Source organism: Anneissia japonica, unplaced genomic scaffold (assembly GCF_011630105.1).
Source record: "Anneissia japonica isolate Jap-2015-1 unplaced genomic scaffold, ASM1163010v1 scaffold287704_len1198815_cov201, whole genome shotgun sequence".
In the NCBI taxonomy this organism is placed as follows: domain Eukaryota; kingdom Metazoa; phylum Echinodermata; class Crinoidea; order Comatulida; family Comatulidae; genus Anneissia; species Anneissia japonica.
Window position 1 is genome coordinate 945,461 of NW_022731578.1, and position 14,015 is coordinate 959,475.

The following is a 14,015-nucleotide window of genomic DNA, read 5'->3' on the forward strand; positions in this document are numbered from 1 at the left end:
CGTGAAAAAAAGTATTTCTATACAATCAATACCTCTGATAAGGCCAACAATAATCATATTTTGTAAATATTAAAGATGGCTTAGCACGGTTCTGTATATACATTGAGATGAAAAATCAATAATTTGTACGAAAAGTAAAGTACATAATTATTAATAAAACGTTACTGTATTTATTCGAATTTTGAGGGGGAGTTTATTCGAGGGAGTCGTTTATTTTTATTTATTTATTTTATTTTTTTGGTGTGAATGGTTACATACACTCAAATAAATTCCCTTAATTTCACTGTAAATGTGAACTACAACACATAGGCCTAAGTACCTTCAAAGTGTGTTATTGCGTGATCATAAGACTTATTCATCCCAACAAGGTTAGGAAAAATGTAATCCTACTGGAATAGAATATTAACAGAATGTGTTGAAAATAATGTTGCTTCCATCAGTTTTATTTTACAATCATTTAGTGGGGCGTTTATTCGAGGAAAAAATAGGCGCCCATGGGCGTTTATTCCAAATGAGGATTGGCCGGAGAAGGCGTTTATTCAAACGGGGCGTTTAAATACAATCGCTACTGTCACTACTACAGTGTTTTAAGGGCTATCGTTGCACAGCGTAGCAGTTCCCGACGCAATTGGAAGGCTCGCCGATTAAGCTCGGTTTCCATACAATTGCTCAACCTATCGGCGACAGTCGCCTTCCCGATTGCCTCAGGGCAGTTAGTTGATTCGTCTGCAACGCAATTGGCAAAGTTGAACCAGGTTCAACCTTCCCGACAACTTTCGGCGACAGTCGACCAATCAGCATCACAGAAAGCTGTCGGCGATAGCGATTGTATGGAAACCAAGCTTTACCACAGTCAACGTTGCGATGGTAATAGAGTTATAGCCGGCAAAGTTAACATTAAAGCTGACCCAATCCAATGTCAGCATTTTTGTTACTATGCAGGGCCGTAGTTTCCGGTAGCCATAATCCAAAAGTTTGTCAATGTCGAAAGGCAAAAATACTAAAATAACAACAATGCTGTGAGTAATAATATTTCTCTTGAATAAACCTGCCTGTTTTGAATTTAAAGTGTTTTGTTTTGCTTCACCATATACCTGATGGTAGTTTAAAACATATTTTTATACAAATATATTAGATTACTACTACAGAACATCATTAAAATAGGTGTATTACAAGGTAAAAATAGCAATTTTTTTCAAGGAGTCTTCAGCCCCTGAATCCTGACCGGGAGATCTTGGCTGCCCCCTAGTCCTTAGTCCCAGCCTCTGCTCGCTGCGCTCGCAAAATGACCACTTCAGTTCTCGTGGCTACGGTCCTGCTATGTTTTATGTTGAAATACGTTGTTGAAGAAGTCAAGGCAGTGTTTGAATCTCTAAAGAAGCAATTAATATAATAGTTTGGTAGTCAAACCAGGGACATTGGAGTGGGTGGTGACGTAGTCCTGGTTTTGTTATCTTGTCTTGTATCCTTTGAACGCACAATTCCTGATACGTGACGTTATTTCTGACTTGGATTACGACGTCGAAAAGAACTCGAGAGTATACGCGCTGCATTAGATGCCGCATCATCTCTTTTATGTTTCATTTGCCCTTTCCCCATGGACATTTCTGCCTTTTTAGAGACATATTTTCCTGACGAATGTGTTCTCTCCGATCCAGTAGTAGGTCTACTTGGTATACGACTACTGTTTTTATGGGAGCCCTTAGCAGCACCCTCGTCATTTATTCCTATCGACTGGTTGGTGTCTTCTCTTGTAAGAGAACGCTGTGGCGGTGGCTGTAGGTTAGGGATTGCATTTTTTCGAAATGAACTTGAGACAAATACTTCGAATTTCTGATACAACTGTCTAAAATCCCCTCGCCAGTGATGTATTCCCGGGAATGTATTTGATGACGTAGAAAAGGATGTCATTCTGGCCTCATTTTGAAGTGTATTTTTATTATAGAGACAAGTTTGAAAGTTCTTATTAATGATGTCATTACCGATTGCTTCCTGGATCCAGTTCCTCCGTACGCATTTCACTCGAACTCGGTTCACCCGCGAAACACACATGCTCCTTGGTCTTTCTTGTTCCTGTTTTGGTATTCCGTAAAAATTACCACTAGACCTGAACTCAAATTGCGTTTGTGATCTAATACCAATATTCTTATAAAATTCTTGAGAAACACTTACAGCTTGTTGTTTCCGTCTTAGCAGTTTTCTTGGGCAAGTTTCAGAGATTTGTTGACGTCCTTCATGATCTTGTAACCACTCTTGTGCGCTCTTTCCCAAAATCTTGTCCCGAAGATCTGTGGATGCCTTGCCTTCAGACATTAACAAGTTGGCACAATGGATATGACCTAGCCGACAGGCTTCCATTAAAGCGCTCATCCGCCATCTGTTCACTTGATCAACTCCCAGTTTGAATTTCAGCATTTTGTCCACAAGAGCACTCACTATTTCAGTGTTTCCAGTTGAAGATGCATAAAATAATGCTGTGTTTCCAAAACGATCACGATGATCGAGATCAAAATCGATGGCTTTGAGGAACAGTGACACCAATTGGCTTCGCTGGTAAATACAAGCATGAATTAATGCGTTTCGTCCCTGACGATCTGTTAGACCTACTTTGGCGTCATTTTCTAATAGCATTCTTGCAATACCTACTGCCCAATCTTCCTGTTCGATGAAACAGCAAACTGATAACGGAGTTCTTCTTTCAGGGTCCCGAATGTTAATAACTCTGTATCCCGAGAAGATAATGGTTCGTACATCATTGTACATGCCTTTCCTAATAGCAGCGTGCAGTTCTGGTAACAGTTCAAGCTTTTCGGTGTTCATCTTAATCGAAAACTACGGTACTAGGTCTATTTCAACTACAGTATCTCACCTCTTGAATATAATAGTCGAAACAGTCGATGGGTCGATTTAATTTTGATGATTAAGCAATGTTACGAACGTTGCTATAGCAATCTATGATTCACGTCAATGCGCTTGACTAGAAAAATCTCCGAAAAAACCCCCTTTGGATATTGGTGATTTATCGGTTCACTGAGAAATAAAAATTTCAAAAGCTATTGTCGTCGTCACAATAAGTTCTGCCATAATGAATATCCAAAACCACAAATTATGCACAAAATAGCAAAATGATGAGTACAGTAGCTATCAAAACGGTGTTTACGAATGTCATAAACAAAATCTACAGCCAGGGTCCTACGCTTGTACCGTATACGTTCATAAACACCGCATCCAGAAATAGGTGCAAATCAGTTAAGTATTAGGCGTATGCGTGACCACCACAAATTACAATCGAATCGGATTCGATATAGTAGCCTCCCCGTGGGTCACTATGTTAGCAAAATGTCATCACCAGCTATTGATGGGCCTAACTTTTCTCTGTTAAAAGTAACAATCACTGACACAGACAAAAGTGTTCAGAATATTATACTAAAGCGAGCGCATGGATATGAATATTCATTAGTTTTAGATTACGTGCAGTTTGTCGGGCGTGAAATCAAAGGTAATTTCATATTGAACGGTTGTCATCAACCTGTAATCTTAATTGCATTATTAAGGTAAATTACAGTACTAGAATATTAATATGTCGCCCTTATTAAACAAACATTAATGGAATATTGTGAAGTAGGCCTAATGCGCGATTTGGGTATGGGATTGAATTTCTCGAGTCTCTGACGACGCGATACTAATAAAATTAAATCAGACTCGTGTAGTGGGCAATTTTGGTTTTTAAGTTTCCTTTTTACCTGAAAAAATGAAACCTAGGAGGAGGATCTTGCAAATGAGGATGAAAAATCTAAAACAGTTGCTCTCAAATATACCTATTTTTATTAATTTAAATAGGTCTAATTATTAGTTAATAACAAAACCATAACCTACCGACATAAACCGAAAGGCCCACTGATTAATCTCAGATAAGAAAGTATAATACATACTCCAAGTATTGAAATACACGCCATCGTGTTGGGATTCAATATTTCGACATTAATTATGTCATCATCAGGAATGATGACATAAGCATTACGTAATAAAACAGTAAAAAGCCGACCCATTAATGATCATGATTCGAAGATCAATCACTTGTCATTAAAATTAAATTAATAGCAGTTTAGAGAAACCTTCATATTAAAGCGGTATTTTGATTAAGAAATAATGAAAGTGCCGCGGAAGATGGCAATGTGTTTATGGTCATTCTTCTACGCACTAGGCCTATAATTATTAAAACATCACGCCACAATGAACCACACTACACAACTGCTAAATTATCTGTAGACCAGCCTTTATTGTAACCCGGCCGACGTCGCATATGACAATTTCAAATACTGCATATAGGAAGAGGGCAGAGATACAGTTGTTTTACAGAAAAGCTAAAAGGTAAGAAATGCTAGCGATGTATATTTTTCATAATTTATTATACAAAGTACTGTATTTACAAAATAGACAACTCTATGCAAATTATAGAGGGCAGCATTATAGCAATATTAGATAAACGATAAAGACATACAGCTGGCGAAACTAGCGTAATAAATACAGTAATAAATATTTTAAGTTAGTCTACAAAGTGCGATTAGTGTTTTTAATATTAAAAGCGATATTCCAGAAAAGCTGTTAGAAGGCAAGGTTTCACTAGTTAAACCTGAGTCAAGCAAGCAATAATGACTGTGAATGAATATATTTAGAAAATGTTGGAACTCCGCTAACCAAGCCATGGAATACAATGAAATGATTTTTTTTAAAAATAGGGATCGTTTACATCAAGGTATACAAGAAAAGTAAATAAATATATATACCAAAGAGGCGTTATATATACGAACAAACATGTTAGTTTACCAAAAGAATTATTTAAATTACCAAGCAGTCACCCTATTTATTATTTTATTCCCCAAACCACTTATGCCGCCTGATCAAAATTATATTAAAAAAAATGACATTTAAATCTAAATCACAAAAATGTGTTTATAATAATTATAAAATAAACATTATATAAAATATAAACATTCACTTTATATTTACATTACCAATTAACATATTGCAGACACAATTTGTACTAATGCTTAGCAAAACATCACTTATTAGCAAAAATGGCTTCAAAATAATCATGCACAAATTTATTCAAAATATTTGATGAGTCTAATATACCTAAAAAATATTTCTATGAAACAATTCCCTTGCTGTCTAACTTCATAATATTTCAAATGAAGGTTTCAAAAATGTTACTATTAATTGCAATATTAAAGTTAACTGTTTGGAAAATAAAATTGCAAAAATTATATTTAATTCTACATTTAGATTAGATTGCAGACATAACATACAAAAATTGTGAAAATCTGACACCTAGCAACTAGAATTATTGTTTCAACTTTCTGACCTCCACATTCTCACAGGTGAATATCACCAACAGAGAGGGCTGCAGACACACAATTGTCATTTCTTTGCTACATATAGACATCTTAAACCATTATTACTTGACTATAATCCATAAAATGCCATTTCAAGTCTGCATTGAATAATATACCAATGTGCTTAGGGCTGCTGACTCTTGAGTTTCAGCATTCAGCAAAGAACATAAATAGCAGAAGAATACTGAAGCTCTTCGCGTAATTTGTATTAAATTCGATGGAACGTGCGCCATCTCTAGAATGGAGGAAATTATTTCATGGAGTGGAGAAGCTAATGAAAACAAACGAACTAGAGAGTTATCAACCAATCAAACCCATCAAAGTTATAGCGCCGCCGCTCGAATGGAGGAAAATTGCTCTCATGGACGCCCTCATGGGGTGTTCCACTATATCGCGAACTGCTCTATCTTTTGCTATTTATTATCTTTGGTTTCAGTAATTTATTTGCTTTAGCTGTTTCTCGTTTTGTTGCTTCTTAAAGTGTATATGGTTATATATGAACAGAAAAATGTTGCTTAGTAAACATACACAGAATTAGTATTCACACACTAGTATCAATTTCTTTCATTATGATAATTCTTTTCAGTGATTTAATTTATTAGCCAGTTTAAAATGAACCCAGAAAAAGGATGAGAGCCAGAATGCAGTATGATGCAATATTTTATATAAATAGCACATAATCAATAAAATTAAGTTTATAAATATTTAATAAAATGTTTAATTATTGAGCCTGAGTCTTATGTCATAAAAACACTTTTTACTATAATGCTAGTTACATAATGACCAATATTAAATATAACCAGTCACTCAACGCTTTGTCCACACTGTCAAATTTTCTTTGACATGAAACTATTGTATGTCCATATATAGTCATGATGTGCCCATATATAGTCATGATGTGCCCATATATAGTCATGATGTGCCCATATATAGTCATGATGTACCCATATATGTCCAGGATGTCATAATGACCATATTTAGGCATGTCACATGATTTTGTCAAAAAAATAAATTGATGGTCTAGATAGGGCGTACATACATAGCAGAATTTCAATTTTAAACATAATTAGAATTTGAGTGACCATTTGAAAAGATTGCCTCTCTAGTCCTATAAGCTTTCATATGCACCAAGTCTGCATCACTTGTGTACACAGGTAACATCTGTTTATTGCAACGGTCATCATACTTTGCCTGGGAAAAGAAAAACAATAAAAATTAACATGTTATTTTTACTTACTAGGCTTCCGGTAAGGTTTCATGTTCTAACAACGGTGTCTGCTTTAAATATGTTAATACAGATTTAAAAACTACTGTAAATAACAATCGATGGCTGTTCTAGGAATCCGAAATTGAAGAGGCCCTTGGAGAGATTTTCACAGATGGAGGGTCTACACCACCTCAGCCCCAAACCATCAAGAAAAATTATGATTATGGCACCTTGGAATTACTGTACTTTTCTTTTTTTCTCCATTTTTAAACTTTGGGGGAGTGGGCCACTGAACATTGAAAAGTTGAAGAGGTAACCGTGGGTCCAAACCAACAGACAGAGTGAAAAATTATGAAATAAAGGAATACCAGACACAACACTCACAGACCAGAATAAACTCAGCACAAATGCAGTAATTTACTGTACAGATTTTTTTTATTTTTATAGAACCATAATTTATATAGCACCTTTCACAATCCGCAGATTTTTATAAGCGATTATACAAGGCGCTGGCATCATTATTTCTCTGGTCACTGGATGCTGAATTGGCAGATCCGCACATTGTGCAACTTTCTCTGCTCCCTGGGGGGGGTATCCCTGGTCATTGCTGCTTGAACGTGCACAACCCAACCCATACGTTTAATGCCATACCATCCCACCAGGTACCCATTTATAACTCCTGGGTGGAGAGAGGCAAACGTAAGTAAATTGCCCTGCCCAAGGAGACCAGCAATGCGATGAGCGTCGGTCTGGAATTCCAACACCTTACACGCTATGCCACACGTTCTACACACTACTAGGTTTGAATCAGAATTCCTTAAGTTCTCATGAACATATTGGCAGAGATAGTGGTTATCAACACAAACAAAATTACATACTTTGTTATAAGCTAGTACTCCAATGATTGCAGTGCCCATTCCAAATACGTTCATCGGCGTGACAGGGTTCCGCAGAAATATCAATGAACTTGTGATAATGACAATTCGTTTTGTTGCATTTGCAATTGAATAACTTAAAGGACTAATCAGAGAAATCACACTAAATGCAAATATATTCTGGGTGAAATTGAGTAATCCGCTAAGAAACAGCAACAACAGGGTTTTTGGCCAATTTAATGTTTCAATCTGTAAAGGTGAAAAAAGATTATTTATTATTATACTACCATCCTTCGCAGAAGCACCTCCATTTGATCTGTAATGCTTTTTTTTATTGTTTAATATCAATCGTTTAAATACAATGCATATCTCTATAATTTGCAATTGAGAAATTTTTGTCAGTCAGGAGCTGTCAAGAAGAGAGGAATAAAAATTTAAATAGTATCTAGGTAACGTATACTAGAATAAAATTAAATAAATACATTATTTATACCAGGCACTAATACCATATTAGGCACACTAGTCACTGGTAGCCAAATACAGTATTCTAACAAAGGATGGCTAATAATAATAATAATAATTAACTTCATAAAAAATGATCATTTCTTCTATTATATCGTGATACACGATTTCAAAATTAAGTGTATGGGTGTTGATAAAAATGAGAGTTACTTACTAAAACTTTATTGTTGTATATTCTAGTTAGGTCAACGTACATCCATATAGGAAGCAGCATAAGGGAAGCTAGCTGACCCAGGATCAGTAATAATCTCAAATGATGAATGTACAAATCTCCAATCGCCTGCAAACATACAGAAACCAATATTAAGATAACTCTAAATATATGATGCTGGTGAAGAGAAATGACCATTATTTGGCTGAAATATATAATATATATTATATGTTTCGGTACACCACAATAGACTATCTATGTGGTGTACCGCAAGCATTTAATATATTATTAATTTGCCATGCAAACCTTGAGACAGAAATATATAATTAAATCATGGAGGTATAAAAATAAACATAACAATATTCTACAAGAAAAATAAATAATAATGTTAAAAGGATAATAACATTGATAACAATTTGCAGGTTAATTTTCAGCCTTGACAATAAATAAAAGAACAATAATAATGAACGGTAAACAGATGGTTAGAATTATACATGTGGTTTTTACCATATGGCTAATAATCCGGATCAGTTCCAGGAAATAACAAATTTTTTGGTTAAGGTCCACTGATTTTATTGTGTCTATTGCACACCCATCACTAAAAGAGTGCTAATCATTGTCCCTGATACAAGCTATGATAAAGCACTGGTCCTCATCGATATCCCATAGTTGGCAGACCGGCGCACCCGACTATGCAGACAATACTTCAAGAAAATAAAACACCAATTACACAGACTTCACTCACTTTTACCAACTGCCACAACCCATAAATACAACCTCAGGTCCACACAACAATTCCATCTCCCGAAAGTTCGGACAGAACAGTCAAAAATTTTTATTATTAATGCTGGTCTTTTAAGAAAATGGTAGGTTGTCTCTGCATAGTCGTGTGAACTGCTCCAACAATGGCCGAAACGGTTCACTCTTTTTTGTAATCTTCACAATAACTAGTACGATAATAATAATAGTAATAATAATAATAATAGTAATAATAATCATAATCATAATAATAATCATAATATTATTATTATTATTATTATTACTTTGATAATAATTATAACTAATAATTATGATAATAATCTCTGTTTTGCTCTTTTGTGTAATTTTGTTTACCTTCTCCTTTTTGATATTTTTAACATTTCATGCAATTTTTAAATTTCTTATTTATGTGCAATTCTACTTTTTTTAGTTGTGAATAAAGTGTATTGTATTGTATTGTAATCTATTTGAGTTCATACTTTACAAAGTAACATTACAATGCATTGAAACTGGCTTTTCACAAATGGCAATGGTTGCCATGATGAGAATCGTTACCATGACATTGGTTGCTATGATAGTGGTTGACATGACAATGGTTGCTATTTTATTGTGTACTTGTGCGGATGATTGTTTCGGAAGAAAACATTTATGTCTCCTCGCTTTCGGTAAGACATTTGCAACAGAAGCTTAGGCCATAGCCTTCAGCTATGAATTTGGCCTTAAATTTGGGCGACAAAGAAAAAAGTGTAGTAAAAGCCACTTACCTTTTTTGTATAAACATTTTGAAGAGAAAAAGTTATTGTTGCTATGAGTGCGAAGGTGCCTCCTATAACATTGAAAGTCAACTCAGTTACAGTAGCTATCAAAACACCAAATATTATTGTTGCTAGAGCCAAATAAACCTAGAAGATGATGGGAAAGAATTTTTACATGAAATGAAAAATGAAGATTATAAGGGGAGAAATTATGAAACAACAAAAATGTTGACAATGTTGATTTTGACAAAATTGATTGGAAACTATATTATATGATTCTTTGAAAAAAATTAATTTGGAATGAAGAAACGGTTAATGTTGATTTTTTTTCAAATTCAAAATATCACTATTGTTAACATTCTACTTTAATATTTGGAATTTGAAAAAAAGAATCAACATTAACAGTATACTATATACTATATGATGATGTTTATATTGGTGGTGATGACTATTGTTCATCATAATGATTATGATGATAACATACACTACCATTAGACTGTGTAAAATGTTTAAAAAATTGTTATTAGGAACTTAATACACTTATACAAAGAAATCATTGTTTGCAATGTATATATTTACTCAGCTCAATATTTACAGATTGATTCAATCAAACATGCGAGTTTGTAACTTGATCTGAAGAGGCAAATTTTATTTAATATGTTTAATAAGCTCAATGTTTAGAGACTGATTCAATCAAACATGTGATTATCGTGGTCTGAAAAGTAACATCTGTTAAATTCCTTTAAATTACAACCTGGCAACTGACTATAAATGAAATCAATATTTGGCATCAATAACCAAATGTCATACACCATGGAGGCTCCAAGCATAATTTTTTTCTGTCCTCAGAAGCTGATGAACTGTGGCAAATGCAAGGAAGATTTTGGTTATAAAATTGATAATGATTGTAAAGAAAATGATTATGTTAGTGACAATGAATATGATAATAATATGCTGACAATGATATTGATAATGGTATGATAATGATGATAATATGATGATAATTATGATATGTTGATAATGGTAATAATAATGATGATGATGATGATGATGATGATGATGATGATGATGATGGTGATGATAATATGTATGCTGATAATGTTGATAATGATAATGCTTATAATAATAATGATGATGATGATGATGGTGGTGATGATAATATGTATGCTGATAATGTTGATAATGATAATTGCTTATAATAATGATGATGATGATGATGATGATGATGATGATGATTGTGATTATATGTATGCTAATAATGTTGATAATGATAATTGCTTATAATAATAATGATGATGATGATGATGGTGATGATAATATGTATGCTGATAATGTTGATAATGATAATGCTTATAATAATAATGATGATGATGATGATGGCGATGATAATATGTATGCTGATAATGTTGATAATGATAATTGCTTATAATAATAATGATGATGATGATGATGATGGTGGTGATGATAATATGTATGCTGATAATGTTGATAATGATAATGATTATAATAATAATGATGATGATGATGATGATAATGGTGGTGATGATAATATGTATGCTGATAATGTTGATAATGATAATGATTATAATAATAATGATGATGATGATGGTGGTGATGATAATATGTATGCTGATAATGTTGATAATGATAATGCTTATACTAATAATAATGATGATGATGGTGATAATAATATGTATGCTGATAATGTTGATAATGATAATTGCTTATGATAATAATGATGATGATGATGATGGTGATGATAATATGTATGCTGATAATGTTGATAATGATAATGCTTATAATAATAATGATGATGATGATGATGATGGTGGTGATGATAATATGTATGCTGATAATATTGATAATGATAATGATTTTAATAATAATGATGATGATTGTGATGCTTACCCTTTTACTTGCTTTTTCATTTACTATTATTCTTGATAAGATGACTGTGAATATTGGCATCATAGCTTTCACTGAAAATCAAGATATAAAAATATGAAATAAGCAGCAGAATGAATGAATGTTAACCTATTGTATAACAGCATCATCTTCACACATCATAGGACACAAGTATTTATATCACTGCACACTATACTAATGCTTTGAGCCCTGTCAGCGGTGGTTCCAGAAATTTGCCGACAAGGTAGGGTCCGACATTCCTGATGGAGGGCCTGAACCAAGGGGCTGACTAAAAACTTGGTCCGAGTCCCGGAATAAAAAATCCCTGGTAGGGTACACAGGGAGAGTTTTGACTTAATATGGTTCAAATTGTGCTTTTAGATGACAATATTAGGGATTGGAAATCAAAATAACGTATTTGGATAGACAATTTTACATTTTTTTGCAAATTTTTGATCTGATGACCTCATCAGGAGGGGAACCAATGCACCCTGCTGACTCCACCAGTGTGCCTTGTCCTGATTATCAAATTTTATATGGTAAAAATATGTGACATGCCTAAAATGGTCATGATGACATCACATCATGACCATATATAGGCACATCTTGCCTATATATGGGCATACAACAGTTTTGTCAAAGAAAATTTGTTGTATATTGCTACTGTTTGAAGATCTAGCATTACATACCATATATGAATGCATTAAATGTTACTCAGACCATACCATCCACTTAACCAACTTATAAGAAAATTAAATGAATAAAATATGAGAAAAGGTTGTATTCAAGACCATAGAGAACTATACCTCCATGATGAAAGTTAATCTCACAGGGTAAATTCTGTTGTTTTTTTTTCTTGATGCTATTGGGTTGAAGTTCTTTGTTATGGTTTTTCGATATAATTACAGTTACATAATTTTAATTGCTGTATGGTGTTAGTAAGTATTTAGAGTTACCATTACATTTGTGAATTAATAGTTTGTTTAAGGTGATCACAATGCAATCAAGTTTTGGTTGTGTTGACCCTTAAACTGAATTTTAAAAATTCAACGTTTTTAAGTAAAAGGTCCATAAATTAATTAACAAAGTATTTTACTTGTACATCAATAAAAAATTGTATTCACATAAATGAATTTTATTTCTCCTTTGTGAATTGTGTGTATCTTAAACCAATTGTACTAATTAGTAAGATTACTTCTCCATTACTGAAGGATTTCAACAATTAAGGTTACAAAAAGATGGTAAACTATTCATTCCTGTTCATGTCTGTCTATTCCTCTGTAATGGTCCTGTCACACCTTGACGATTTAGGCAGCATATGCCGACATATCAAAATTTCTCTAAAACGCTGGCTCACTGTACACCAAACTATCAATGTTTTTTCATTTTTGTGGGTATACATATTGTAGCGTATTCATAACGAGTTGGACGTATACATAACGTATTAGTAACTTATAGAACGTTTCGATAACTTATAGATAACTCATACCAATGACTGCTTAGCGTTGAAATGAATTTCAAATAAATCAATATATTTACCATTATTTATGTAGTAAAATTGTTCATTATAAATGACATGATCATAAACATATGTCATTGTTAAAATCGTAAATTCATCGAAGGCCTAATTAATAATATTTAAATTAGTAAAAATGGGTGAATAACATAATTAAATACTAAATATGTTTAGAATACGAATTGTTTGTACAATAAAATGCAGTAAATTCAAGAATATTTGAAGACTAACCTGTATGAGCAAACGATACTGACACATTTGCAATACTTAAATGAGAAGATATAGATGCAAAAAATTTTCCAAATGCCAATGGGAAAACAAGCATTAAAAAACGATGTTTATCGTGAATTTTCAGCTTCTCTACTTTCCGAAGCCGTAACACCGGTCCTAGAAAAAGTGCTACGCACAACATATGTACCATTGAGATCGTTATAGGATACGGAAAGTAGCCCAGAAGGCGTTTGTTGATAACATTTTGTCCTGAACTACTCGTGTACCAAATAGAGCAAAGAAAAACAATCCAACATCCTTCTTTATAGGCCTGATTTGTGATTTGCATGACGGTTTATTCAACAACTACTTCTCTTTTAATTAGTTTTATTGTTCATGCTTACGTTGACACTCGATACTGCTGTTTTATGTTGTGTTGACTTTTAAAATGATCTTTGACCTCATAGGTTCTCTGCGGTGTGTGGTGTATCGCGTTTGACAATGAGTTGCATAAAACCATGATAAAACGCATTTGTGATGGAGGCACGATCTTTGATCAAAGTCACTATAACAACTCCCTGATCAAAGATACTAGAAATACAAGATAGAGTTCTCGCATTGTAAAAATGAGGCGGAAGTCGTGCCCAACGTAGGCGGCGCCCTTCTTTTTAACCATGCAAGTTTCCTATACTTCGTGCCCAACGTACAGGGCGCCCTTC

The 14,015-nt window shown here is 33.7% G+C and overlaps 2 protein-coding genes across 3 annotated transcripts; both read right to left on the minus strand.

The window, feature by feature from the left end:
- Window positions 1–6: 6 nt before the first annotated feature.
- LOC117115466 lies at window positions 7–3,383 on the minus strand. Its single transcript, XM_033259287.1, has one exon. The coding sequence runs from the start codon at window positions 2,818–2,820 to the stop codon at window positions 1,498–1,500; it is 1,323 nt and encodes a 440-aa protein (XP_033115178.1). The 5' UTR covers window positions 2,821–3,383; the 3' UTR covers window positions 7–1,497.
- A 1,534-nt stretch (window positions 3,384–4,917) lies between these two features.
- On the minus strand, window positions 4,918–13,756 carry LOC117115454 (solute carrier family 35 member E1-like). Of its 2 annotated transcripts, XR_004446554.1 has the most exons (7): window positions 13,318–13,756; window positions 11,574–11,644; window positions 9,675–9,812; window positions 8,155–8,280; window positions 7,482–7,727; window positions 5,621–6,587; window positions 4,918–5,586 (listed from the first exon to the last, which is right to left on the minus strand). XR_004446554.1 is itself a non-coding variant. In XM_033259269.1 (6 exons), exons 1-6 carry the CDS (start codon window positions 13,643–13,645, stop codon window positions 6,453–6,455), a joined length of 1,044 nt encoding a protein of 347 aa, XP_033115160.1. In that variant the 5' UTR covers window positions 13,646–13,756; the 3' UTR covers window positions 4,918–6,452. The 2 variants fall into 2 exon arrangements, 1 of the variants encoding a protein (XP_033115160.1); XM_033259269.1 differs by having other exon boundaries at window positions 4,918–6,587.
- Window positions 13,757–14,015: the final 259 nt, after the last annotated feature.

Coding starts and splice junctions, on each gene's coding strand:
- LOC117115466 (XM_033259287.1), bottom strand. CDS start 2,820: ATGAACACCGAAAAGCTTGAACTGTTACCAGAACTGCACGCTGCTATT.
- LOC117115454 (XM_033259269.1), bottom strand. CDS start 13,645: ATGCAAATCACAAATCAGGCCTATAAAGAAGGATGTTGGATTGTTTTT. Junction 11,645..13,317: donor AGTATCGTTTGCTCATACAG/GTTAGTCTTCAA, acceptor CTTGATTTTCAG/TGAAAGCTATGATGCCAATA. Junction 9,813..11,573: donor ATGAAAAAGCAAGTAAAAGG/GTAAGCATCACA, acceptor ATCATCTTCTAG/GTTTATTTGGCTCTAGCAAC.